The sequence below is a fragment of the Zea mays genome, chromosome 7 (assembly GCF_902167145.1).
Source record: "Zea mays cultivar B73 chromosome 7, Zm-B73-REFERENCE-NAM-5.0, whole genome shotgun sequence".
NCBI classification, from domain to species: domain Eukaryota; kingdom Viridiplantae; phylum Streptophyta; class Magnoliopsida; order Poales; family Poaceae; genus Zea; species Zea mays.
The window spans coordinates 6403828-6431788 of record NC_050102.1 but is presented as its reverse complement, the minus strand read 5'-3'; the positions used below and the strand labels follow the sequence as shown (position 1 = coordinate 6431788).

The 27961-nt window shown below is 51.9% G+C and overlaps 4 protein-coding genes across 5 annotated transcripts; 3 read left to right on the top strand and 1 right to left on the bottom strand.

The window, feature by feature from the left end:
• The first annotated feature begins 13763 nt into the window (after positions 1-13763).
• On the top strand, positions 13764-15915 carry LOC100501925 (uncharacterized). Of its 2 annotated transcripts, none has more exons than NM_001348683.1 (7): positions 13764-14024; positions 14144-14441; positions 14573-14625; positions 14710-14777; positions 14868-14973; positions 15082-15142; positions 15249-15915. In NM_001348683.1, exons 1-6 carry the CDS (start codon positions 13982-13984, stop codon positions 15129-15131), a joined length of 618 nt encoding a protein of 205 aa, NP_001335612.1. In that variant the 5' UTR covers positions 13764-13981; the 3' UTR covers positions 15132-15142; positions 15249-15915. The 2 variants fall into 2 exon arrangements, with proteins under 2 accessions (NP_001335612.1, NP_001335613.1); NM_001348684.1 differs by having other exon boundaries at positions 14884-14973; positions 15249-15806.
• Positions 15916-17440: 1525 nt separating this feature from the next.
• LOC109941011 (homeobox-leucine zipper protein HOX32-like) lies at positions 17441-18065 on the top strand. Its single transcript, XM_035960795.1, has 3 exons — positions 17441-17586; positions 17774-17887; positions 17956-18065. The coding sequence occupies exons 1-3, from the start codon at positions 17491-17493 to the stop codon at positions 17971-17973; spliced, it is 228 nt and encodes a 75-aa protein (XP_035816688.1). The 5' UTR covers positions 17441-17490; the 3' UTR covers positions 17974-18065.
• Positions 17993-21062, top strand: LOC103631951 (protein CTR9 homolog). Its single transcript, XM_035961216.1, has 6 exons — positions 17993-18046; positions 18803-18946; positions 19756-19842; positions 19934-20050; positions 20135-20233; positions 21057-21062. The coding sequence occupies exons 1-6, from the start codon at positions 17993-17995 to the stop codon at positions 21060-21062; spliced, it is 507 nt and encodes a 168-aa protein (XP_035817109.1).
• On the bottom strand, positions 20895-21728 carry LOC100284937 (RING-H2 finger protein ATL2I). The gene has a single exon (NM_001157832.2). It carries the CDS (start codon positions 21663-21665, stop codon positions 21162-21164), a length of 504 nt encoding a protein of 167 aa, NP_001151304.2. The 5' UTR covers positions 21666-21728; the 3' UTR covers positions 20895-21161.
• Positions 21729-27961: the final 6233 nt, after the last annotated feature.

Genomic DNA, 27961 nt, shown 5'->3' with positions numbered 1-27961 from the left:
CCGAGATTCGAGGCAACCCTGCGCATGGACCAACAGTGCCAGCCAAACACGCCGGTCACGGGTCAGTCAGCCGCGGGAGAAGGCACGACGGTCGATATGGCCAAAAGTGGGCCGACAGTAATGGCGGCAGCAGGTGAGCGGAAGCGGCGGTCAAATCGTCTGCAGGCTCACGTCCCCTCCTGGAGCAGCAGGAGAGCCCTCTCCCACGGCGTGAAGACGACGCGCCCGTGTTCCGTTCCTCGAACAGCTCGCGCATGCACAACAGCTGCCCCGCGAACCACTCGTCCCATCGCATTAACTCCGTGGCAGGGCAGGCGACACCTTTAGCAGGCGAAGCGGGCGATGCTTCACCTCCGCCATAATGACCGCGTCAAAAAAAGGTGCGCCACATCGTTCAATTCCGTATCCTTTTCCTCTTCCCCTTTCTATCTCTTGCTACAGGGACCGGGAAAGGGGACACTCCGAAAGGGATCCTTCTCTGCGAAGGAAGCGGGCCCCGAGCCCTCCTACTGATCAGAGGTTCGAAGGTTGGCCCCTCAGAAGGGTTCGACAGCCGTCTCAGAGCACTTGGGCTTCGTGCCCACTACTGGTCAGAGGTTCGAAGGCTAGCCCCTCGGAAGGGTTCAACAGCCGCCTCAGGCCACTCGGGCTCCGCGCCCACTACTGATCAGGGGTTCATAAGCTGGCCCCCCAAAGGGTTCGACAGCCGCCTCAGAACATGCAGAGCGAGGGATGACTCTGGGTACGTCCGATACATGGCCGAGGCTCGGGCTACGCTCCCGAGGTACCCTAGGACATTTCCGAGACCAGCAGGAGATATTCTGTAACGGAATCCCATCAGAGGGAGGCATCGAGCCCTCGGACCCTATCAAACGGGACCGGGTCCGGCAAATCACCTGCAGGTACTTTTGGAGCGCGCCTCTAGGCCACTAGCCGACCCTTATCGAACGGGGCACGGGCGTCCACTCGGATCACTCGTTAGAAACTCACTGGAGACACCATGTTCGGCGCCCTCCGAGGGCAACATGATGCTTCCCCCCCCCCCTCCTCCTTGCGGAAAGGCGACGAAGGGGCGTATGAAAAAAGCCGAGTCAGTCCCTGACCGTCCTCTCGCCCTGTGCAGAGGCTCGGGGGCTGCTCTCGTGAACCCGGCTCCGGCCAAACCGTTGACAGCGTCAACATACCAGCCCGAGAACTCGGAACCTGACCATGCACCCAGACTACGATCAGATCGCATGAGGGAACAACCAGACCGGCCGAGGCATCACGAAAGGCACCAAGACCTTGGAGGAGTCAAACCACTCCTCCGAGGCCTCGGGGTCTACACCCGGCGGGTGCGCTCGCGCGCACCCACCGGAAAGAAGTGTCACCGAGAAAGGCCGGTCCCCTTGCAAAAAAGTGTGACAAAGCCTCCAAGCGAGTACCAACACTCCCTTTGAGGCTCGGGGGCTACTGTCGGGGACCATAATTAGGCCTGATGGGCGCAATTCAGGTCAAGGCTCCGTCCACTCAAGGGACACGATCTCGCCTCGCCCGAGCCCAGCCTCGAGCAGGAACAGTAGACCAAGGCAGATTTACGCCTCGCCCGAGGGCATCCCCAAGTAACGGGCGCACCTTCGACTCGCCCGAGGCCTAGCTCGGGCAGGCTTCAAAGTGAAGCAACCTTGGCCAGATCGCCGCGCCAACCGATCGCATCGCAGGAGCATTCAATGCAAGGATCGCCTGACACCTTATCCTGACGCGCGCTCCTCAGTCGACAAGGCTGAAGTGACCGTAGTCACTTCGCCCCCCCCACTGACTGACCTGACAGGAAAACAGCGCCGCCTGCACTGCTCCGACTGCTGTGCCACCCGCCAGGGTGAGGCTGACAGCAGCCAAGTCCAGCCTCGGGCGCCATAGGAAGCTCCGCCTCGCCCGACCCCAGGGCTCGGACTCAACCTCGACCCCGGAGGACGGTCTCCGCCTCGCCCGACCCCAGGGCTCGGACTCCGCCTCGCCTGACCCCAGGGCTCGGACTCAACCTCGACCTCGGAGGACGGTCTCCGCCTCGCCCGACCCCAGGGCTCGGACTCAGCCTCGACCTCGGAGGAGCCTCCGCCTCACCCGACCTTGGGCTCGGACCGACCACGTCGCAGGGGTACATCATTACCCTACCCCTAGCTAGCTCAGGCTATGGGGAACAAGACCGGCGTCCCATCTGGCTCGCCCCGGTAAAACAAGTAATGATGACACCCCGCATGCTCCATGACGACGGCGGTTCTCAGCCCCCTACGGAAGCAAGAAGACATCAGCAAGGTCCCGACAGCCCCGACAGTTGTGCTTCTACAGGGTTTAAGCGCTCCTCCGACGGCCACGACATCACATGAACAGGGCACCAACACCTCTCCGACAGCCACGTCGGCATGTACATAGGACTCCGGCTCCTCTCTGCCGGACATGTTAGCACACTGCTACACCCCCCATTGTACACCTGGGCCCTCTCCTTACGTCTATAAAAGGAAGGTCTAGGGCCCTCGTACGAAAAAGGTGGCCAGGCGGGAGGACGGGCTGACGAGCAGGCTCTCTCTCCCTCGCGAACGCTTGTAACCCCCTACTGCAAGCGCATCCGCCCTGGGCGCAGGACAACACGAGCCGCAGTTCCCCTTATTGTTTCCCCCTTGTGTTCCGTCTCGCGCTGACCCATCTGGGCTGGGACACGCAGCGATAATTTACTCGTCGGTCTAGGGACCCCCCAGGGTCGAAACGCCGACAGGTAGGATAGCGAAATGGGCAGTGGAACTCATGGGCGAAACACTTTAATTCGCCACTCGGAAGGCCATAAAATCCCAAGTCTTGGCCGACTTCCTGGCTAAGAGGACTGACACCCAGTTACCAACGACTCCAATCCAACCCGAGCTCTGGACCATGTACTTCGACGGGTCGCTGATGAAAACTGGAGCAGGCGCGGGCTTGCTCTTCATCTCACCCCTCGGAAAACATCTTCGCTACCTGATCCGCCTTCATTTTCCGGCGTCAAACAACATGGCCGAGTACGAAGCATTGGTTAATGGGCCGCGCATCGCCGTCGAGCTAGGGGTTCGGCGCCTCGACGCTCGTGGCGACTCGCAGCTTGTCATTGACCAAGTCATGAAGAACTCCCACTGCTACGATCGGAAGACGGAGGCCTACTGCGACGAAGTTCGACGCCTGGAGGACAAGTTCTACGAGCTGGAACTCAACCACGTCGCCCGACGATTCAATGAGACTGCGGATGAGCTGGCTAAAATAGCCTCGAGGCGGACACCGGTTCCCCCGGACGTCTTCTCCAGGGATATACATCAACCCTCCGTCAAGATCGACGACACGCCCGAGGGAGCCTCGGCCGAGCCCGAGGTGCCCTCGGCCGCCGAGGGTGAGGCCCTGCGCGTCGAGGGAGAGCGGAATGGGGTCACACCGGTCCTGAACTGGCAGACCCCGTACCTGGAATATCTCCTCCAAGGAGAGCTGCCCCTCGACAAGGACGAAGCTCAGCGACTGGCTCGGCACGCCAGGTCGTTCGTTTTGCTGGGTGATGAAAGGGAGCTCTATCACCGCAGTCCCTCGGGCATCCTCCAGCGATGCATCTCCATTGCCCAAGGACAAGAGTTGTTACAGGAAATACACTCGGGGGCTTGTGGCCACCATGCAGCACCTCGAGCCCTCGTGGGAAATGCCTTCCAACAAGGTTTCTACTGGCCAACCGCGGTGGCCGACGCCACTAGGATTGTACGCTCCTGCCGGGGGTGTCAATTCTACGCAAAGCAGACACACCTGCCCGCTCAAGCCCTGCAGACGATACCTATCACTTGGTCGTTTGCTGTGTGGGGTCTGGACCTCGTCGGCCCCTTGCAGAAGGCACCCGGGGGCTTCACGCACCTGCTGGTCGCCATCGACAAATTCTCCAAGTGGATCGAGGTCCGACCCTTAACCAGTATCAGGTCCGAGTAGGCGGTGGCGTTCTTCACCAATATCATCCATCGCTTTGGAGTCCCGAATGCTATCATCACCGACAATGGCATGCAGTTCACCGAGAAAAAGTTCCTAGACTTCTGCGAGGACCACCACATCCGTGTGGACTGGGCCACTGTAGCTCACCCCATGACGAATGGGCAGGTGGAGCGTGCCAACGGTATGATTTTGCAGTGACTTAAACCCAGGATATGCAATGACCTCAACAAGTTTGGCAAGCGATGGATGAAGGAGCTACACTCGGTGGTCTGGAGTCTGAGGACGACGCTGAGCTGGGCCACGGGCTTCACGCCGTTCTTTCTAGTCTATGGGGCCGAGGTCGTCCTCCCCACGGACTTAGAATACGGTTCCCCGAGGATGAAGGCGTACGACGATCGAAGCAACCAGATCAGCCGAGAGGACTCACTGGACCAGCTCGAAGAAGCTCGGGACGTTGCCTTACTACATTCGGCGCGGTATCAGCAGTCTCTGCGATGCTACCACGCCCGAAGGGTTCGACCCCGAGGCTTCCAAGTGGGAGACTTGGTGCTTCGGCTGCGACAAGATGCCCGTGGGCACCACAAGCTTACTCCCCCCTAGGAAGGGCCATTCATCATCGCCAAGATCTTGAATCCCGGAACATACAAGCTGGCCAACGATCAAGGCGAGGTCTACAGCAACGCTTGGAACATCGAACAGCTACGTCGCTTCTACCCTTAAAATGTTTCAAGTCGTTCATGTTCCTCGTTTTTACGTGCTTAAATAAAGTCTAACCGTCAAGGAAGGGTCAGCCTTGCCTCAGCCAAGCCCGACCCTCCCTCGGGGGCTAGAAGGGGGGACCCCCCCCTCTGCGTCGAAATTTTCTTCGGAAAAGTTTTCTACAGAAAACAACTTTCGTGCTTTCGACTATATCGATAGCAGGATCCTACAGACGAGTAAGAAAACACGTAAGCGGTAAGGCCGACTGAGCCGAGGGACTCCTACGCCTCCGGGATACGGATACCTCACTCATCACCTTCCGCGAAAAGTGACTCTAGCTCGGACAAAGCGGTTCTGCTACCGATGAACAAGTCCAAATGCTCGAAGCGGGAGGAAAGAAAACACAGCTTTATAATCCGAACGTTGAATATGTTTAGGCCTCGGCGGCCACAAAAAACATATGCATGCTTCGGACAAACTATTCCTACAGGATTCAGGCATCGACAGGAGGAGGAGCGGCACCCTCGGCGGAATTTGGCCTGGCCTCAGACGGCGACTTGGGCGAGAGGATCTCCACCTCAAAGGAGGATGCCAGCACCGCGCTTGGGCCAGCGACGGCCGCGTCAAGCCTCTGGACCTCGGCTAAGGCGGCCTCATCCTCTTTGGGTAGGCAGTACCCCTCGCTGACCCGCTCCAGATCCACGTCATAGTGGGAAGCGAGCACGGTGAAGGCCCGCCTAACGCCGTGATGTAGCGCCCCGCGGAGTCTACCGCGCACATGGCCGCCCAAGGCCCACAGGTGACTCTGGGGGAGCTACCCGAGAGGACGTCATCGAGGTCGAAGGCCCGGCAAAAGGCCGAGATAGCCTCGGACATGGCCGCACGGTCGGCCTCCTTTTGCTCAGCCGCCTGGGCGAGTGCCTCGCGATCCTTGACGGACTCGCTAAGAGCCGTCTCCAACCCTGCAGACAGCCAACAATACTCTTCAGACACGAGGTGAAGAACGAAGATACAAAGCGGGCAACACATACCTTCGGCCCGAGTGGATGCCTCGGCTAGCCGCCCCACAGCCTCAGCCAGCTGACCCTTAAGGGCCTCAGCCCGGCTCATAGCCCCGGCAGCTTGGCTCTGAGTTTGGTCCAGCTCGCCGAGGACCTGGCCGAGCTCCAGCCGCTGCCGTTGCATCTCTTCGGCCTGGGAAGCCACCTGCTCCTGGGCCGACGAAGCCTCTGCCCGCGTCGCCGATGCCACCGACTTTAGCTCATCACAGAGCAGCCGAAGATCCGCCACCTCGGTGCTCCGTTGGGCAAGCCGCTCATTGGCCTCGGCAAGCATGGTCCTCTGGGACCACAGCGAATCCTAGCCGTCTCTCTCGTGGCGGAGGAACAACGACTTGGCGGTGCTCACGTCCGCAAGTTCCTGAGAAGGGAAAACAAGGCATGACAAAGAGTGTCCTGGCCACGCAAGGTCTCCACCGAAACCCTTACCTGGAAGACCTTGGGAACGTCCCTGGAAAGGGTCTCGACGGCCGACCAAAGCGACCTCGTCGTCGCCTCGATATACTCGCGGAAGTTGTCCCGAGTTCTCTCCTCCAGCTCATCGTCGAGGGAGAGGACGGGGCTCCGGGTCCGAGATGGCATGGCTCCAGAACCGGAGCGGCCGCCCACACCATTCATCGAGGTTGAGCCGTGCATGGATAAGGCCGCTGCTCCCTAAGGTGGGCCATGGTTCCGTGCGCACCTCGATCGAAGCGTCGGGTCCCCCTACGGCCAGCGCTTCGGGTACAGCCGCAATCAAAGTGTTGGGCCTCTCCTCGGCTAAGGAAGCGGGCCTCCGATCGCCGACCTCGGCGACGATGGCTACCCCCTCCTCATGGCCGAGAACGGGGAGGTCGGCGATGGCCACGGGCGGCGGCGCCTCGGCCATCCCGACGTCGGCGGCAACGGGCGGCTCCGCGGGTAAATCAGCAACGGCCCCGGCGAGGGTCGATGCCGGCACTGGCAACAAGTCGGTCGGGCTCGAGGCCGTGGCTACGTCAGCAGCTTCCCCCGGCATGATGGCCGTCCCGGCAGAGGGGTCGGTCTGGGAGGCTAGCCCCATAGCAGCTCGTGCTGCCTGGGCCCCCTGCTCGAGGGCGTCTTGTGCGGAAGCCAGCCAACCGGCGTGGCACGCTGCAGCATCGGCTGCGGAGGCCAGCCCCATCTTAAGGGCCTTCCTGGGGGCTAGACTAGTCGAGCCCTGCCTCCGCTTACTGAAAGAAGGAGAGCAAGATCAAGACACACAAAAAAGGGGAGACCAAAACAGAGGTATTCTCAGATATTTACCCGCTTCGGACCAAGGCTAGCCGTGCCTGCGGGGATGCTCCTCGAGCCCTAGCCACCGCGGGCACCACCGAGGGTTGCTCCGACGCCGGCTTCGGCACCGCTTCCGCCTCGGACGCCCGAGGCGCCGAAAGGGCGGCCTGCCCAGGCGTTGTCGCGGCCAGGGGACCAACCTCCTGTGCAGCCGGCGCGGGCACTTGCTCCAGGAGGGCAGGCAGATTGGCCTGACTCCCCGGAGTCACCCCCGTTACCTCGGCCGAGGGGTCAAGTACCCCCTTGGCCTGCCTCCGCTCCTCAGACTGGGTCCTCGGTGTCCCGGCCCCAGGCTCTAACGGTGCCGGCCCCCTAGGAGGCTGGCTTGGCGACCCCTGGCCCAGCCTCGGATCTAGGCTAAGGCCAAGGCGGGCTGCCATGTCATCATCCTCATCACCATCGTCGTCATCGTCATCATCGTCGTCGTCAGGCGTCTCCGGCGATGGCTCGCTCGGGAGCCCTTCCCTCGCCTGCCTCCGACGAAGCTTCTCCAAGGCATCCCGAGCCCGCATCCGCTCACGAGCCCGGACCTTTTTTGCATCGTTCTTCTCCTTTTCCTTCTCCGCGACGGTTCTCCGCGCAGCTCGGCCTACCGCGTCCTCTAGGACCGGTGGCCGGACGAGTTTATAAATCCTCAACCCCTAGGGACGAACAAAAACCCCAGTGAGTAAGGATCAGAGGCGTGAAGAACTCGGCGCAAAATAGAAGAAGGATGGTACACTTACCAGGGACACATACCCCGGGTCGGGGCGCATCGCGGGCTGGGTAAGGGCGCCAGCGTCCTGCTTCCCTACCGTACTTGCTACCCGCTTGAGGAGGTCGTCGGCGGAGAGGGGGGTCGAGGACATCTGCGAGCCCTCCAAATCGACCCCCGGCTTCATCTCTGCAAGCCGCAACGGCCGCTCTACCAAAGGGAGCACCCTCCTGCGATGGATAGCGGAGACGACCCCCGCAGCAGTAAGGCCCCCATCTCGTAATTTCTGCAAGGCCTACAGAATAGGCTGGAGCTTCTCCTATTTCTCGCGCGTGGCCCCTCAGCGCCAGTTAACGCCGGCGGTGGTCACCACTCGTTGAGAAAACGGCGGGAGCCTCCCGTCGTCGTTGCGAAGATAAAACCACCGGTTCTGCCACCCCTTGTTCGAAGACGCAAGGGTGGCAGGGATGTACTGCTGCGCGCGCCCCAGCCTCAGCTGAAGGGTGCAGCCGCCGGCCCGCACCGCCATACGGACCTTCTTTGCCTCCGTTGTCAAGGCAAAGAACTCTGCAGTGAAGAGATGGAGCCACAGATCCCAGTGGGGATCAATCCCCAAAAAACCCTCGCAAACCGCCGCGAAGATGGCCGCTTGCGCAATAGAGTTGGGGTTGAGGTTGTGCAGCTCCACCCCGTAGTGGTGCAGGAGCGCCCGCATGAAGCGGCTCGCTGGTATGCCAAACCCCCGCTCATGGAAGGGGATAAAGCTGACCACGTACCCCGACGGTGGAGACGGGCCGACCCCACTCCCGGGGGCCATCCACTCCGGCTGCGGCTCATCGGAAAGGGGACGCAGCAAACCATCGGCAACAAGGGCCTCCAGGTCCCCCACGGAAACAGTCGAGAATGGCCACGGGTCACGCGGCAAAACAACAGACACCTTGTCAGCCATCGCCGGGCAAAAGCGGTGGCGGCGGAAGGGATGAGGTGTGCGGTTTTCTCTCCTCTGGCTACTCTCTTAGGTTGCGGAAACCAAAGCGGGAGGCGAGCGCAAACGACAGGGTGGAGAACCATCGCCGGCCCCGCTTCCGGGTATATAAAGGTCCGAGCGAGGATTATTCAAAGCTCCGCCCGAATCCGCCGCGGAATTCAAACTCAGAGGGGAAACGGTCTTTCTGTTCCTCGAACGGCCCACGCACGCGCAACAGATGCCCCGTGAATCGCCCGTCCCGTCGCATTAACTCCTTGACAGAGCCAGCGACACCGTTGGCAGGCGAAGCGAGCGACGTTTCACCTCCGCCATAATGGTCGCGTCAAAAAAGGTGCGCCATGATTTTTAAATTCATATCCCTTTTCCGTTTCCTCTCTCTCTTGACACAGGGACCGAGAAAGGGGATATTTTGAAAGGGATCCTTCCCCGCATAGGAAACGGGCCCCTGAGCCCTCCTACTGATCAGGGGTTCGAAGGCTGGCCCCTCGGAAGGGTTCGACAGCCGCCCCAGAGCACCCGGACTCCGCGCCCATTTCTGATCAGGGGTTCGAAGGCTGGCCCCTCGGAAGGGTTAGACAGCCCCCCAGAGCACTCGGGCTCCGCGCCCATTACTGATCAGGGGTTCGAAGGTTGGCCTCTCGATAGGGTTCGACAGCCGCCCCAGAACACGCAGAGTGAGGGATGACCCTGGGTACGTCCGATACATGGCCGAGGCTCGGGCTACGCTCTCGAGGTACCCTAGGACATTTCCGAGACCAACGGGAACGACTCGTAGTGGAATCCCACTGGAGGGAGGCATCGAGCCCTCGAACCCTGTCGAAAAGGGTCCGGGTCCAGCGAATCATCTGCAGGTACTTTTGGAGCGCGCCTCTGGGCCACTAGCCGACCCCTAACGAACGGGGCACGGGCGTCCACTTGGATCACCCGTTAGCAGCTCACCGGAAACACCATGATCGGTGCCCTCCAAGGGTAACATGACGCTTCCCCCCCCCTTCCTCCTTGCGGAAAGGCGACGAAGGGGCGTATAATAAAAGTCGAGACAGTCCTTGATCGTCCTCTCGCTCCATGCAGAGGCTCGAGGGCTGCTCTCGCACCCGGCTACGACCAAACTGTTGACAACGTCAACAAACCAGCTCAAAAACTCGGAACCTGATCGAGCACCCGGGCTACGGCCAGGCCGCATGAGGGAACAACAGGACCGTCCAAGGCATCACGAAAAGCGTTAAGACCTCAAAGGAGTCAAACCACTCCTCCGAGGCCTCGGGGGCTACACCCGGCGGGTGCGCTCGCGCGCACCCGTCGGAACAAAGTATAACCGAGAAAGGCCGATCCCCTCACCAAGAATGCGGCAGAGCCTTGAAGCGAGCATCACCACTCCCCTCGAGGCTCGGGGGCTACTGTCGGGTACCGTAATTAGGGGTACGCCCACCACTCCTAATCATGGCTGGTAAACACCTCCAGAGCAAACCGTGAAGACTGACGGCTCGGGTCAAAGTCAAGGCTTCGTCTACCAAGGGACGCGGTCTCACCTCGCCCGAGCCCGGCCTCGGGCGGAACAGTGGTCCCAGACGAATCCACGCCTCGACCGAGGGTCTCCTCAGACAGTGAGCGCACCCTTGGCTCAGCCAAAGGCAAGCCTTGTCGTGCAAGCGACTTTGGCCAAATCGCCTTACCAGCCGACCGTGTTGCATGCACATTTAATGCTGGGGTCGTCTGACACCTTATCCTGACACGCGCGCCTCAGTCAGCAAGGTCGAAGTGACCGCAGTCACTTCGCCCTTTCACTGACCGATCTGACAGGAAAACAGCGTCGCCCGCCTCGCTCCGGCTGCTGTGCCAACCACCCGGGCGAAACCGACAACGGTCGAGTTCAGCCTCAGACACAACAGGAAGCTCCGCCTCGCCCGACCCCAGGGCTCGGCCTCGGAAGGAAATCTCCGCCTCGCCCGACCCCAGAGCTCGGCCTCGGCCTCAGGAAGAATCACGTCCTCGCCCGACCCTGGGTCTCGGCCCCAGCCTCGGCCTCGGAGGAGTCGCCACCTCGCCCGACCTCAGGCTCGGATCAACCGCGCTACGAAGGATGCATCATTACCCTACTCGTAGCTAGCTCAGGCTACGAAGGAACAAGACCGGCGTCCCATCCAGCTTACCCCGGTAACAGGCGATGGTGGTTTCCAGCATGCAAGATGCAACCATGACGTCGGTGGTTCTCAAGCCCCCTACGGAAGCAAGGAGACGTCAGCAGGATCTATACAGCACCAACAACTGTACTGCTACAAGGCTCAAGGCACTTCTCCGACGGCCACGATACTATCTCTACAGGACTCGAGACGTCCCCCAACGACCACGTTGTTATCTATACAGGGCTCAGGGCACTTCCCTGCCAGTCACGTTAGCTCCCAGCTACACCCCATTGTACAGCTGGGCATCTCCTTACGTCTATAAAAGGGGGTGTCCAGGGCCCCGCAGGGGGGGAGAAAGGGGGGACAGAGGGACGAGCATACGAACATACGAACGCACGGCGGGAGAAGACGAGCAGGGGCCGGACCCCCTCTCTCTCTCGCTCTCTGCTACTCGCTCTCTCTCGCCCTCGCTCTCTCGCAACGCTTGTAACCCCTACTACGAGCACCTTGGTGCAGGATAATACAAGACTCATACCTCCACTTGTGTTCCATCCCGCGCCAACCCATCTGGGCAGGGGCACGCAGCGACAAATTCACTCGTCGGTCCAGGGACCTCCCCGGGTCCGAAACGCTGACAAATTGTATTTTGATGATGTTCTACTACAAGAAATTAATAATGCATAAATAGCCTAAAAATCTGAAATTTTACGGAGGCACGATATATGTCCATATATAACCATAAAAATGTTTGGATCATAAGATCTTTAAAATGTCCGCATTTCTTCCATTTTACGTTCTCTTATTTGTATGAGTTACATGTAAAATCACTGTAAGTATCCAAGTTTCAACATAATCGGTACTTTATTTTATCATTTTCATAAAATGTTTATTAGTTTTTGTAACTTATTTGCAATTTTTGAGAGAAACTAGAATATATTTATGAATTTTTAATATTGTGGTGTTGGTTCTATAATGTTATTGTGATTAGTAACTTTGAACTGTATGATATCAATTTTATCGGTTTCCTTTCCTACATTTGATCTATCATATACATGATTATGTATTACTTATTTTATGTGTTTGTTGGATGGTTGGACAATTAATATTATCTGTACGAACTATCCGACAACTATTCGATACCTACCCGAGTAGTATCTGTTATCCGTTTTTTATCCGTTTGGATTATTATCCGGCCCCGTCCTGTATCCGTCCCGAATTTTAACTAGTCGTATCTGGTCTCGTATCCGAGAGAAATACATTAGGGTATAAGACCAGGCAATTAATAAACACGTATGCTACGTGATTGGTTAATTTTGAGGTCTTTCTATGACGATTGATCCTCACCTCTCTTTTTTTTCCCTGCATCTACATTGTTACCCCTTTTGTTATAGTGTTTGTGGACAGGATCACTAGGGTCTTTACATCGTAGCACTAATCATGCCTAGAAACAAAAAAAAAAGAAGAGTAGCTGTCCTCGTTCTAAATTTACCGCCTGTGTGAGTGCAATCAAGCTCCAAATATGGATTTCGGAGGTGACGATAGCCATGCAATCAGAGAATCCATAGTGTTTGTCGAGTGATATGGCGGATTAATTGAGTGAAGAGAAGGATAGTAGCATACTGCTATATGGTGATCCACCGACCATTAAAGGGCATGGTAAGACTTAGTTTAGTCTTACATTTGAAAATCGAATATAGGAAAGTCATACTAATAAGATGATAAAGCAACCAAATGGATTGGTTTCAGAAGAAAATACATATTATCTAGTATTATTTTAAAGAAAGGGTTAGAATAAAAAAAAATCACAGGCGCGAGGGAAGGCGAAGGCAATCGGCAAAGCCAAAGGCAGACGCGCTCCTCCTACGAACTCGAAGGTTCTCCTGTCTACCTGTCGAAGGGCGAAGGGGCAGTGGCGGGGGCATAGAGATGGCAACGGGTACAAACCCGCCGGGTTTTGCTATCCTAAACCCGTACCCGTGAAAAATATTTACACCCATTAAAAAACCCGTACCCATGACGGGTTTGAAATTTTGCCCAAACCCATACCCATCGGGTTTGCGGGTACCCACGGGTTACCCGCGGATTTTTATCTCCAATATGTTTATTCTTTTCATAATCAATAAGTATCGTAATGATTAATGAGATCATGGTCCAAAATTTATGTAATGAACAACGAGTTCATGATTTGGTATAAAAATATTAGTAGAGAGAATTAAATACAAATAATAAGTTGTATAATCAAGTTACCTTGCACTAAGTTATACATCCACCACATATATAACGCTAGTAATAACTATAATAGCAAGCAAGCAATACTATCACCAACTACTTATACATTCACTATTTGATAAAAATTAGGAAGTAAATAGGTAGATAACAATTTTGTTGTTCGTTTATAAAATAAAATGACAATATGCACTAGGTTTGGTCGGGTTTAAAAAACCCACGGGTTCACGGGTTTGGGTACTATAGGAACAAACCCGTACCCATGAACCCGCCGGGTATACATTTATGCCCATTAACAAACACATAGGTATGAAAATTGACCCAAACCCGTACCCTAATAGGGTAAAAACCCATCGGGTTTCGGGTACCCATTACCATCTCTAGCGGGGCGGTGCCAGGCATGCATGTGCCATTCCCTGCTGTGACTGATGATGACTTCTGGTAACTGTAAAAACAAGTAACGATCTCCTTGCAATCTCAAGGCTCACCGCAGGTTAGAGCAGCAAACCGACAGCTACAGACCTATAGTTTTGGCCGGGCCCAGGGCATTCATTTCTTTAGTTACTTACTCCTCTCCGAGGAGGAGCACCGCTTTGCTAATACTAGCTCTTTTTTTTTTTGCTAAAGAAGGGTGAGAGAAATCCAGAATCCAGCGGGACCGGAGCATGCAGCTTTCATGGACAATCTGGACACGACGGGAGGGGAGGGGCCCGTGCAAAGGCGAGTGGCGTGTTCGATCATCATCGCCGCCACCCTTCCTTGTTGAATTGTCGATGCTAGCAGGCAGTAGTAATAGCAGTCCCGTCGCGTCCATCCATCCATCCACCAACCACCACCATTGTCATCACCCTGCTCTGCAACTGCAAGTCACAGGCGCGGCCTCTGACACCGCCCCTCCGACTCCGATCCTCTGTCGTTCGGTGACACTGACATGGGCTGCTGCCTCCACCGCCGCCTCTGCCTCGGCGGCACGGGTACGCCACTCTCCCTCCTCTCCTCTCCTGCCCTCCCTCCCCCAGTCTCTCTCTCCCCGTCTGAGTAATCAAATCCATCATCATCCACGCCCTGGCGAAACCGAAACACCACCCAACAGGTACCCTGCCGTTCGTCAGGCGGTTCACGGCCAAGGAGGTGGAGGCCGCCACGCGCGGCTTCACCGCGGTGCTCGACGCCGCCGGCACGGCCTACAGGGCGCGCTTCGCCGGCGGCCTCGTCGCCACCGTCGTCAGGCGCCGCCGCGACGCCGACGACAACGACGACCACCATCGCCAGGGAGAGGGAGGAGGAGGAGGGACCACGGACGCCTTCTACCTGGAGCTGCAGCTGCTGGCCCGCCTCAACCACCGCCACGTCGTCAGGCTGCGCGGCTTCGCGCTAGCCCACCACGCAAGGCCCGTGCCCTTCCGCCCTCCGACCCTTTCTTCCTTCCCTCTTCCCTCTCTGTGCGCGCTCTCTATCTCTGCTTCTGCGGATTGGTGAGATTCACGTTTGGATATGGCTGGGCTGGGGTGGAACGTTTCAGGTTCCTCGTCTTCGATCACATGGAGAACAGGAGCCTCAAGGAATGCCTCCACGGTTGGTGAATCAAAGACTCTCATCTCAGTCTCCTCCCCCCTCCTCCTCCTGAACCCTGATGCCTGCCGCTTCACTCCACCGCAGATCCGCTCCGGACGCCGCTGGACTGGCGGACCAGGCTGCAGGTCGCCATTGACGTCGCGGCAGCACTGGTAATATAACCAGTAAACACAAAAAACTCTCCCTGCGCGCACCACTCCTGCACCCCTCACGCAGAGAGCTGACAGCTGAAATTGACACAGCCGATTCATCATTCAGGAATACCTCTACTACCACTGCGACCCCCCGGTGTTCCACGTGTCCGTCAACTCCGGCACCGTGCTCATGGACGCCAACTTCGTCGCCAAGGTGACACCGACAACTGGCACAACGCCGCTGCCGCAGACGCTGTTAACTTGTGCCGCACGTTCTGAACCCGAATTCCGAACCATGCGTGTGTTTTTTTTTGTTTGGCAGCTATCGGATGTCGGCGTGGTCAGCCACGACGTGAGGCTCGCCACCACTGACTCCTTCCAAGGTCTCTCTATCCGCTCCCCAACTCTTCCCACCCCCCACGACGTGGCCGCGCTCACCTATCTTCTTGCTGCGTTGTTCGCTCGCCTGTGCCTGTGCTGTGCATGCAGACCGGGTCGAGCGGAGGCGGGCGGGCCTGGCGTTCCAGTACGGCGTGCTGGTGCTGGAGCTGGTGACGGGGCAGTCCCCGGGCGCCGACGGCGAGCTCGTGCGCTGGGCGCAGGACCCCGGCTCCGCCGCCTCCGTGCACCGGATGGTGGACGCCGACCTCGGCGGCGTCTACGACGCCCGCGAGCTCCGCGACCTCGTCGCCGTCGCCAGGCTCTGCACCAGGGACAGGGACGACAGGGACGAGGGCGCTGGCGTCGTCACCATTCCGCAGATCGTCAGGTACCTCCAGGGGAAGCTGGAGCGGATCGGATGCCAGGCCAGGTTCGGATGATGATGATGACGGTGATGGTTCGCCTGCGTTGCGTGCGCGGGCGATCAGCGTATCATCATCGTCTTTGTTCTTCTTTAACAGCCTGTCTGTACCATCAAATGTACAAAAGCGCGTGGCTTTTCTTCTGTGGATGCCCAGAATCTGTTGGTGTCGATCAGTCGATAGAGGAACCAAAGTGAGTTGCTGACTGCAATTGGAAGCGGAGTGCAGTTTTCTCTTCTGATGGACATTTTTTTCGAGATGTTTTGCTGTGCTTTTTGTGACGTGACAAGAACAGAGATTGCCATGGCAGTTTTGAATCTGAGTTCTGAGATGATAGAAAACATGTTCTGCTCACATTTTTCTCCACCTACAGTGTTTGGTCCGACGAATCACTTTATCCAAATGAAGTGGTACATAGTAAGTACATTTCTTAAATCTCTACTAACTATTAAGAGGGAAGTGTAGACTGCCCCCGCCTCAACAACCATGCCGCGAACCCGGCGCACGCCAGCCCCTCCGCTGCGATTTCACCGCCCGCCCGCCCGCGGATCAGCGCCCCCCGCCCGCACGCGGATCCAGCGCCCCCCCCCCCCCCCCCCCCCCCCCCCCCCCCCCCCCCCCCCCCCCCCCCCGGCCGCGATTCACCTCTCAGCTTCGTGCCCTCCTCAACAGCCATGCCGCGAATCCCGCGCACGCCAGCCCTCCGCTGCGATTTCACCGCCCGCCCGCCCGCCCGCGGATCCAGCGCCCCCCGCCCGCCCGCCCGCGGATCCAGCGCCCCCCGGCCGCGATTCACCTCTCGGCTTTGTGCCCTTCCCCCGCTACTGCGGCGGCGAGGAGGACGAGAAGCGGCAGTGGTCGTCGGTGGCTGTCAGCGGCGATGACGACGACGACCGCGAACGCCGCCGCTACAGGCACCAACACCGCCGCCTGCGCAGCGACGACGACGACCGCCAGCCGATCCAGCCCGCTCCCCCCTCCCCCCGCGATTCGCCGCCCGTGGATCCAGAGCTCGCCGACGCCGACAACAGGCACTTCAACGGCGTGCTTCGCGTCCACTCGTTCGCCACCATCTGTGAGGCCGCCAGTAGGGCCCCCACGTCCGACGACTGGCTGTTGTAGCCCCTCGCCCACCACCACCTCTTGGGGCACGACCACTACAACGACGTGATGTGGGTGGTGTCGCTCAAGGGCATCCATGGCGCGCGGAGGGCCAAGATCCACGAGGGTTGGGCCATCCCCCAGGTGGTGGACCACGGCGTGGACGCCGTGACGGTGGTCAACATGGCGCACCTCGCTCGTGACTTCTTCACGCTCCCACTCGAGGACGAGTTCAAGATGCTCGACCAAATGTCTGGCCCAGCTAGGAAGTTACATGTGCATGCCGACGAGAACAGTGATGACGGGGCTAACCCACCGAAGGTAGAGGAGAAACCGATTCACCGCCCACCGAAAGTAAATCTGAATGAAATATCTACAGTTCTATGAAGTACTTATTGCTTCACTTTGTTTTGCTATTTTTGCACATGGTTTCAGGTGAAATAATGTTTGTCTTTGGAGCATATGACTTATGGGAGTTTAGTTATTGCAATACTTCCACTCCCTACCCCTAACTAAATGATTTGATAGAAGAGAAATGATTGTATCGTAACATTTAATATGGGCACAGATAGTCGGTTCCTGTATAATGACCCGCTCATGCCATAAGAAATTTACTGAAATGCCTTCTTCCTGTTCATTCTTGGTTTATGCCAACCAAGAACTACAAGGGAATCTCGTGTATTGGATCACACACACTGTTTGCTAGCTGTTTGCTTTTTTAGGCGTACCTGCCACTAAATTGTGTTTCCATCGTCGTTGGTAGATGCCGGGAGAAGCAGCGCAAGGAGTCCTCTCGTCTACAAATCGTGAACCGAAAGCTGAGTGCGATGAACAAGCTGTTGATGGAGGAGAATGACCGGCTGCAGAAGCAGGTTTCCCGTCTCGTCTTGGACAACGGGTATATGAAGAATCGACTCCACAGTGTGAGCTACTTTTCTCTTTTCAAATATACATGGGCTTGAACTAAAAATGGGTTGGTTTCATGATGCATGGCTTGCTACATTTTAACAAAGTCTGTTACAGTATTGTTTACATGCCTACTGTAATTTTTTCCCCTGCTTATGCATTATCTTATTCTGCTTGCTATAACATTTGCTTGTAAATTTGCAGCCTTCTGTAGCCACCACCGACACAACCTGTGAGTGCGTGGTGACAAGTGGTCAGCACAACCAACAACCCAGCAGTTCTGCATCCTCCACAAAGGGATGCGAACAACCCAGCAGGGTAAGCCTGAAACCTGGTTACATTTCAAACCTTATCCTTGCTGTAATGCTAATTTTCCTTTTGTCCAGTCTACTCGCTATTGCTGAGGAGACATTGGCAGAGTTCATGTCCAAGGCGACTGGAACTGCTGTCAACTGGGTGCAAATGGTTGGGATGGAGGTAATGTACTTGTTTTTCTAGATAGTGTGCTACCCTAATATGGTGATGCACCTGATGTTGATATCTCTGACCGTTTCAAACGTGATACTGATTGCAGCCTGGTCCGGATTCCGCGCTGTTTCGCACAACTGCAGCGGCGTAGCAGCACGAGCTTGCGGCCTTGTGAGCCTTGAGCCCACAAAGGCATGTTGATTCTTATTGGTCTTGCGTTTCTTTTAGCTTCTGCAGCTGTGAGACATCTAATTAGTTTTCATTTAGGTTGCTGAGATCCATAAGGATCGTGCATCGTGGTATCGCGATTGTCGGCATGGTGATGCACCTGATGTTCATTTGAATCACATTCTTAATCCTTCCACATAACACTCTCTCTTTGTTGCTCGTTCCAAATTGCAAGTCGTTTTTAGCTCTGTATAAAGTCAAACATGCCAGGTTTGATTAAGTTTGTAGGAAAAACATATTAACATCTACAATATGAATTGAATGAATATACTTGATGGTGCATTTTCCCCTATGAACTGTGCCAAAGCTAGAGAATTTTGACTTAGGACAAAATAAGATGACTTACAATTTTGAATGGAGGTAGTACTTTGTGCTGGAGGTGTTTTTATTTAGGTTACTCATTTTGTCTACTATCTTCCTTTGAGCATGTATGCCCTGCTGCTTAGGTATGGAATACCCAATCCAATGCCTTTTTTCATCACACACACACACACACATACTGCATTTTGGATTATTATTTATGCTGTCCTTTAACAGGATTGGAGCTTTCAGTATGCTCATATGTCAATTGTTCCTGTAGGTCAACTCTGTATTGCCAAGGGTGAGTTGCAAATGGCGTCTGACTCGTTCAAGATTGTGTTGGATGAAGATGAGAACAATTTTCCAGCTCTACTTGGTCAGGTGATTTTTAGTTTGTTTAGATGGTGCCATGAGGCAATAAGTAATGAAATATGTACACTTTCAAACTGTTTTACATGTGGAGTCTATTGTAAACACTGATGCATGTAGTTTTGGCTTTCTTGGTTATGATTCGAGCCAGTGGAAGTGTCACCATGTTATGTGTTTCTACAATAATTTAATCATATATTAACATTTAAGAGCTGTTCAACATTTTGGTTTCACACCCTTGTCATTGTTTGCTCCATGGTTCCTGTTTCACTACAACTAGCTGTGTCTTGTCTTTTATCCTTTAATTGACTCTTTAACATGTGTAAGATGATGGCATAAGTGCATAACTTGCTTGGATGAAGGGTTGAAGCAGGATTTAATTGATGGAATGCTCTGGGCCAGTTCTTGAGAAGAAAAACAAGAGGGGGATCTTTTTAGTTCTTATTTCTTGTTTGATCCCAGGGAACCACGTTTCTCCTTAATTGTGTGGAGCTCCAAACAATGGAACCTACATTATTGCAACGGATTAACAGAAAATTAGATTTGTATCGGTTCTTAAATAAGCAGGGTTTCTAACTAACCAAATATCTGTTATGATAAAAAAACCTACACTCTATTTTGACTGAATGTTGTGTTCTGCTACAGACTAATGTTTGCTGCTGATTCAGTGATACCAACTTGTGTTCTGGGCAGAATATAGATTTAGATAGACACAAGCTTTCATTTTTTTAATTTTCTGGACAACATAATAAATATACCATTATTTATTGATAATTTTTATTTGTAAAATTCTAATTTAATTTTCAAATTTGCTGTCACAGGCCTCTGTTTACTTTTTGATGGGCGAAGCAGAGCAGCAGCACAAAAAATCATTGGAGCATTACAGGAACTCATTAGATCTCTACAAGGTTCGATATATAATAACAACTGCTTAACTTACAATGATTCATGTTTGTGACATCCTGACAAAATCCCCTGTTGACTTTGTACACTTCTTAGAAAGCTCTTCGGGTCTATTGCAATTGTCCTGCTGCTGTAAGGCTTGGTATAGCTTTTTGCCGATACAAACTTGGACAAGTGGAAAAAGCTCGTCAAGCTTTTCAGCGAGTTTTAGAGGTCAGCATTATTTCTTTCACTGGGCAGAAATTTTTTATCTATGATAAATACATTTTCTTAACCAATGTAACTTAAACTTTACAGTTGGACCCTCAGAATGTTGATGCACCGGGCGTGAGCAGCAGATACGGACGATCTAGATTGGCTGAAGGCAGAACCAGGGGAGGCAGCCTACCCCTTATAGCCTTAATAGGTAGTGTATATATATATATATATATATATATATATATATATATAACACTAGCAACTCAACTTAAATTCGCTGGAAGATTGTATTTATATGTGCAACTATTAAAACGGTGTATGCTAATGTCCAATTCTGTTGTATTCTATTTTTTTATAAACTTGCAAGCTATTATTTGTATCATGGCCATTGTACACATGTATGCTTTTTTGTACGGTGCACTTGTATCTGTCTCTATTTCACTCTCTCACTGCTTTTTTATGCTTCTCTTTCGGATATACTATTGAACACATAGATAATCAGACATTTTGTCCAATATTTTGTATTGCATTGCAACGCACGGACACCTAACTAGATAGGCTTCCGAGCAAACTTTCTCCAGACCCACAAGGAAATATAAGATCCGATCAGATATATATCATGCTCATCCCAGCGTACTCCCGTTGCAACGCACGGGCACGCACCTAGTTTAATAGAATAACCATATTTCTCGTGTTATTAATAACTAACCGGTGATAGATCAATTCAATCCATTTCACAAACTAAAAACTAAACAAAAAACATTTCACAAATAAACCAAAAAAAAAGTGAGAAGTAAAAAGATAATGAATTAGCTTATTTCTTGAACCAAACACTCTAATAATTCATCAAACCATTATGTGCCAAAGTGATGGAATTTCATAATCTTGAGAGACCAAAGAACATCTTAGCTACCCTACTATGTACCCAGATTTACACTCCTCAAAAGGAACAGATTTTGAAACTCCTAAGTCCTAACCAAACTGATTCGCGCGCTGATCACACACCGTGTTGTGTACGTAGAAATGAAACGGCACAAGGGACGGGACGAAGGCACGAAGCAATCAGAGTAGCAGAGGCCAGACACACGAGCGCGAGAGAGAGAGAGAGAGGAAAAAAAAACAGCCCTCACGACGGCCGCGCGGACGCCAGCGGCGTGACCTCGGCGAGCGGCGTGGGCATGGGGCTGGGCAGCGGCGACGTGCGGCAGACCGGGCACGTGGGGCGCTGCCGGAGCCAGGGGTCGACGCAGGCGCGGTGGAACAGGTGGCCGCAGTCGGGGAGCACCCGGACCACGTCGCCGTCGCCGTAGCAGTCGAGGCAGACGGGGCAGCAGCACGCCTGGTTCGCCGCCGCCTTCCTCGCCTCCGCGTAGGCCACCGCCGGGAACGCCTCGAGCGTGGCCTCGTCGATGCCCCGCTCGGCGTCGCCGCCCTGCCGCGGCGGCGCGGGCGCGGCGGCGGACTCGGGCATGGAGGTGCGCGTGCAGAAGTAGATGGCGAGCGCGATGGTGGTGGCCACGAGGAGGATGCCGATGGACACGCCGACGCCGTAGCCGAACCCGCGGATGCCGCCCGACCCGAATAAGCCGTGCGCGCTGCCGCCTCCGTCGTCGCCCGGCGGCGAGTTCATTGCTGTTCTTGTTCCTGGCCTGCTCTGCTGCTGCTTCCAGTGCCGTCAACGCGGCCTCTGCATGCCACAAGGTCGGTACAGCACGGAATTATATGACGTGTTTAGGCAGAGGACGACGACGACGAGAGAGAGAGGGGGAGAGAAAAAAAATCATGGCGTGCTTAGCTGGTCAATGGCGTTGGTTATTTGTTTAGGCGTGCTTGATTGGCGCGGCTTTGTTGAGACCGTATCCTGTGCGCAAGGAGGGCTGCTGCTCCCATGAGCAAAATCAATCCAGACCACACCCTCCACATCCAATGGTGCTGCGTCAGGGGGGTTTTTGTAAAATGTACAGAGCAAGAGTGGAGAGGCTTCTTTGCAAAATAGACACAACACCGTTGGATGTGGAGGGTGCGGTCTGGATTGATTTTGCTCATGGGAGCAGTAGGGCTCCTTGCGTACAAGATACGGTCAGGAAGGCATCCAGGTGTGCTCATGCTGTGCTAAGCTTGCTTCATCACAATCACTAGTCATACGCTATCTTCGATATACTAATGGAGATAGGCACTTAACCCGTATGTGGTTGCGGGGCTAAAATCTTACTATGGCTCTGTCAAACGCCACAGCTTTTTAGTCTGTTTCTATAAAAATCGTTTTTTATAAAATCCGTCTAAAATCAAAATGAACACAGAATCGGTCGAGTCGTCGCGATAGTAAAAATCCATCGCTTTCTAGACCCTGAACCCTTTGAATCACTTTATCTTCCTCTACATGTAATCCTCACGATACATAGATTCTTCTCACAGCCAGATTCTCTCTACAGCTAGTCAGGTTCTCATAAAATCTGGTCAGAAAAAAGCTAAACCAAATAGACTATATAAAACATGAGCATTACTTTCTATTTTATTCGAAGTTTTTTGGTCCCTCACGATACACAGATTCTTCTCACAATCAGATTCTCTCCACAGGCACCCAGATTCTCAAAAAAGCTGCCAAGCAGACTATATAAAACATGAGCATTACTCTCTATTTTATTCATAGCTTTTTGGTCCCTCCGAAAGTAGATGTAGAATCCGTGTGGCTGGAGTAGTGCTGTGAATATGGGCCGGGCTTTTCAGGCCAGCACGAGCATGACCCAAAAATAGGAGCCTAAAGCACGTCCCGTCACGAAATAATATGGGCCGGGCTAGCACGGCCCGAAGGCGAGTTTGGGTCGGGCCTCAATTTTCGGCCCGTCGGGCCCCCCGACACGGTCCAATTAAGCCCAATCTGTTTAATTTCTTTAATTTAGTAAGATGATGACTTTATATTGTTGTTATATTTGGAGTTTTATGTGATCAAATGATGCTAGAATTATTTAATATCTTTAATTTAGTAAGCTATGAACTTTATATGGTTGTAATATTTTGATTTTATATGGTCAAATATACGGGCCGGGCTTGGACCGGCACGACCCAAAGAAGGCACGACGTGGTTTAGGACCAGGCTAGGCCACTGTTTTTACACTTCGGGCTGGCACGACACGACCCAAAAATCTTTTAGGCTTTGCTGGCTCGAACTCGTTTGACACGAAGCACTATGGGCTTGGGCCGGGCTGACCCGGTCCGGTCCGATTCTAAGCACTAGGCGGGAGACGCTTCACTTCTTCCTTCGTCGAGCCAAAGCAAGTGCTTGAATTCTAGTTGGATTGCATGAAACGTGTGTGAAACGACGAGCTTCGTTAGTCGAGGGCCTTCGGCAAAGCCTCCTCCCAAACATCATCATTTTGTATCGTATCTTTCGTTCACACCTGGCTACAATACACAGGTGTGTAGATCATGATGTTAATGATGGTATTGAATATAATCCCATAGCACTTCTTCGGTACAGAGTCAGGTCTCGAGTCAAATTTAATGTCTTCTCTATCTAGCTTGTTTGACATTTTGGTGGTCTTCTGTAACTAGGGCTGGACGAAATGATCGTGGCTCGCTGGCTCGCTCGGTTCATGGTCAGCTCGGCTCGGCTCGGATCGACTCGTTTGAATTTTTTCACGAGCTGAGCTGATATCCTAGCTCGGTTTGTTAACGAGCCAGCTCGGTTCGTTAACGAGCCAGCTCGCGAGCTAAATGAGCTACCATATTCCAGCAAAACGCGAAAGGGCATCTAGCTGAGTTGGTTAGGTGGTCTAAGTAGCACTCCTCAGGTCCTGGGTTCGACTCCCCGTGGGAGCGAATTTCAGGCTGTGGTTAAAAAAATCCCCTCGTCTGTCCCACGCCAAAGCACAGGTCTAAGGCTCAACCCCGGTCGTGGTCGTTCTCACATGGGCTTCGAGGGCTGTCTTACCCCCCGTAGGTCAAGTTTTTCATATTCCAGCAAAACGAAACTATATGCATATCATTTATAAAATAATTGATGAACATGTTATATATATGTATGTTATATATATGTGAGGTGTCTATGGCCTATGAATTAATCTAATGATTAATGAACTATGTCTATGTGTTAATTTGGTTTATGCAAATATAATTATGGGTTAAACTGATGAACATGTATGTGAATTATGAATTAATGAGTGATGAATTGTGCTAATTTGGTGTTATATTGACGTGGTTTGTGAAACTATGAGTATAATTACTATTTTTTATTGTTAAATTAATTTGAAATTAACTAAAAATAGTTATTATGTACATTTTATTTTTTTCTCCTCTGGCTCGCGAGCTAAACGAGCCGGCTCGAACTCATAAACGAGCCGAGCCGAGCTGACTCTGTGGCTCGTTACCTTAACGAGCCGAGTCGAGCTAGCTCGTTAGCTTAACGAGCCAACTCGAACTCGGACGAGCCGAGCCGAGCTGGCTCGTTATCCACCCCTATCTGTAACATATGTGCAAGCTTCACATCGCTGATTTCATTGTCAGTTGAGATTTCAATATCTTCTTTTTATTTTAGCTCTGCCCTTTCTTGTCATGACTGGCTTTGAGGGCCATATGCTCTTTGTTGTTTGAAGAAGAGCCATATTGATGATGGATGTGCATGTATATCTCACAATTTCCCCCAAGATCATGTGTGCATGTATATCCGACGCGTCATCTGGTATTGCGCCAGACATGACATGTTCCTTTATTGCTGGACTTATGCATCTTGACATGTTGTCTAAGCGCAGTGTCCGATGCTCTGATCGAACACAGCCGATTCCCTTTTGTCTGGTTTGATTCATTTAACGACCTCTTGATGTCCTGTATATGGTGTATCACGCGACATGTCTGGTGCCCTTTGTCTCTGCAAGCTGTATCAGGTGTGCCATCCAGTGCACCACCGGATAAGCTTGATGTGGTTTTTTAAGTTTGTTTTTTGTTTGTTTGTTTGTCTTGCGGATTTTTTGGAGCGAGGTAAGTGCACGTATCAACATAAATAAGCCACTTTGACCGATGGTGTTCGATGGGCTGGATCTTTATATTTGATAGAAACTTCCATAAATGTTTACATATTGATCATCAAGCTGATGCCTTCAAGCATAGAATATGACATTTATTGTCTCACGATTGTGATCAATATAAGCATTCGCTCCCCCTGACGATGACATCCGTCAAAGTCGTTATCCCTCATAACTCAAGCATATTCTTCAAGATATATGTCTCATTGTTCATCTGGAATAACGAGAATGGATGAGGTTGGGGTGCTATCATTTTCTATCTTACACCACAATTTATACATAGTTGTGCAAAGCAAATAACATGTCCTTCAATAGGACTTAGGGGATAATATAGTTGCAATAGTACATATTCTAAATATGACACATCGCTCCAGGCGTTCATCCATCGCAACATCTATGATGGTGTAACAAAAGTCCATCAAAGATCGTAATCCATCAGAGATTTTTCATCGATCAGATACATCGTTATAGTCTGTCATTCTGGCACAATGGGGATATTTTGCCAGTAACACCTAAACCTTATGGTTTCTGCCATCAGGGCTTTAGAGGATACCGTAATTCCACATATGGTGGAATACACGAGTGTACATACACTCGATAAAACTCGTGACATGCACATGTGCTTATCAAGCAAACTTCAAGTCCTTTGGTTCCTCATTTCATTCATTCTCGGGTCTATATGGGTCTTTATCCCTTTATAGGGATTATCAAACTTTAGTGTTTAACACAGACTTTATTTCTTCTGGAAAGGTTCCATCAAGGAACTATAATCTCATCTAGGAGATATTCTCTCTACATAGAAGAGTGTTCATTCATCAGGAATGTATTATTCGGTAAGAGATTTATATGTTGCATATTTATAATTCAAAGATACGAGTCCTTCTAGGATCTCATGACGGATCTTCAGAATCCTATTAACTGCATATTTTAATTCATGACATTTGCCAGATATATTACATAGCGGAACAGTGTTTATTCAACACATATGTGGGATAGGTCTCTCACAAGACCACTTGAACCATCGCATTCACCACACATTATTTCAGCAGTGCCCATAAATGTCCGAACTTCAAGCTCGCGACTTTCATTTTGCGATTATTGGTTCAGCCTCGATTGCATTTATCAATGACCCGATAAGAGAGCTTAAAGCACTCATGCCTAGGACTTTGTTTTGGATTCATTTGCAATCTAGAGGGGCAAGATAGGTGTCGACATATTTGTCTCCCACATTTAATAATGATCTCCGTCATTTCCCAAAACGAAAGATTCATTGTTCTGTATTCCCAGCACAATGATATTGCGCGCATTGCTAGGAATTTCATCATCAAGATGAACCTCTTCGTGAGGCAGATCACCATCAAGGTGAATTAATCGGAGTTGAGTTATTACAGACCACGTGAATCTGCAATTAGAGCATATGCTTTGACTAAAGCTGATGGATCATATTCGCAGGCGTCCCCGAGAATAGATTAAATACCAATAAGTCAAATGTGGATATGATATTAATCCCGGGTATATCCACATCTACATCAGGTAGAAGCATTCAGACCAATATGGTTACTCCTCAACGATTTCTGGCAAACTCCATATACATAGGAGTACACACTAAACGACAAGTTTAGTTTGGCTTTTGTGCGTTTTATAGAATATTGAGGCATTACACTATATGGGCATTCCTCCCCCTAATGCCGAGATGTTCTAAAAGCATATAGATAAAATCTCCAACCACAATCATCCAGTTGTGGCCAATGTATGCTATTATGGTGATTTATTTGGGAAATCTTACGCACATTACAGATAGGGGTTTTATACAGTGAGCATTGGACTTAGATTAATGTAGTGGCATGAATACTATATATTTTTCCTTCAACATGAAGGGTTAGTTTCAACATCCAGTGAGACACGCAACAACAAGTTGCTTCGTGGTTACAATTCTGCAAACTTATTGTTTTTATTACCAAATACACAGTCAATCATTAAGATTTAGACTAAGATGCACAACACTATTTTTATCCATAAGGGTCCTTCAGGGGCTAATGCATATCATTCGTCGTTTGGAGCCATTAGTTGACTTCGGGTCAACAAGTAAAATGATCATCAAGGTTTAGCGCTCACAAGGACATTCACTGGTTGCATTGTGCTTTGAGGCACATAGGAAAATGTGTGTTTATATAGGTAGTAAAGTGCACGACATCAGGCCAATGCTGCCAAGCAAAGATTTTTATATGCAGAGATGTATAGTCCAGCTCATTTTATTATTGCCCATGGTTTACCCAATTACTCATACCGTTCTGAAATTGGGTATCAATTTATGCAACATTTTTAGGTATTATAATTTTGAGAGAGAATTTATAACAATAGTTAATAAATTGTGATGCTGCCAGCAGGGCAAACATTTCTCCTCATATTATATACCAGTTTGTTCTATAAAGCATTATTTCGATCTCTTCGTTGTTCGGCAAAAATAGAAGCTTTAGAATAGAACAGACAAGGCCAAGAATTCATTTTTTATCTGGGAAAAATCACCATATAACTAGCTTTTGATGAAGCAAATGATGATAACTGCTTGGCAAGGACGAAACAATACTGGTATCCGCCTAGGATCCATCTTCAACAACAGATATTACTACTCTCATACGAAGAAATCATCAGGAGTAGAGAGGATACAACAGGTCTCTACAAGATCTCCATATTTCTATCACAAATTATCATCACTAGTAGTTTATAGGTCAATAATTATGGATCTTCCGGCGCCAAGGACCAATGACATATTAATGCTCAATTTCACTTCAAGCTCTGTGGTGATGTGGGATTTCATAGTTATTTGTCTACTCTTCTCACTTCTGGTAGATCAGAGGTAGATAATGATAAGCATGCCAATGGGTGGAATTCAGTGTAGTTCGGCTAC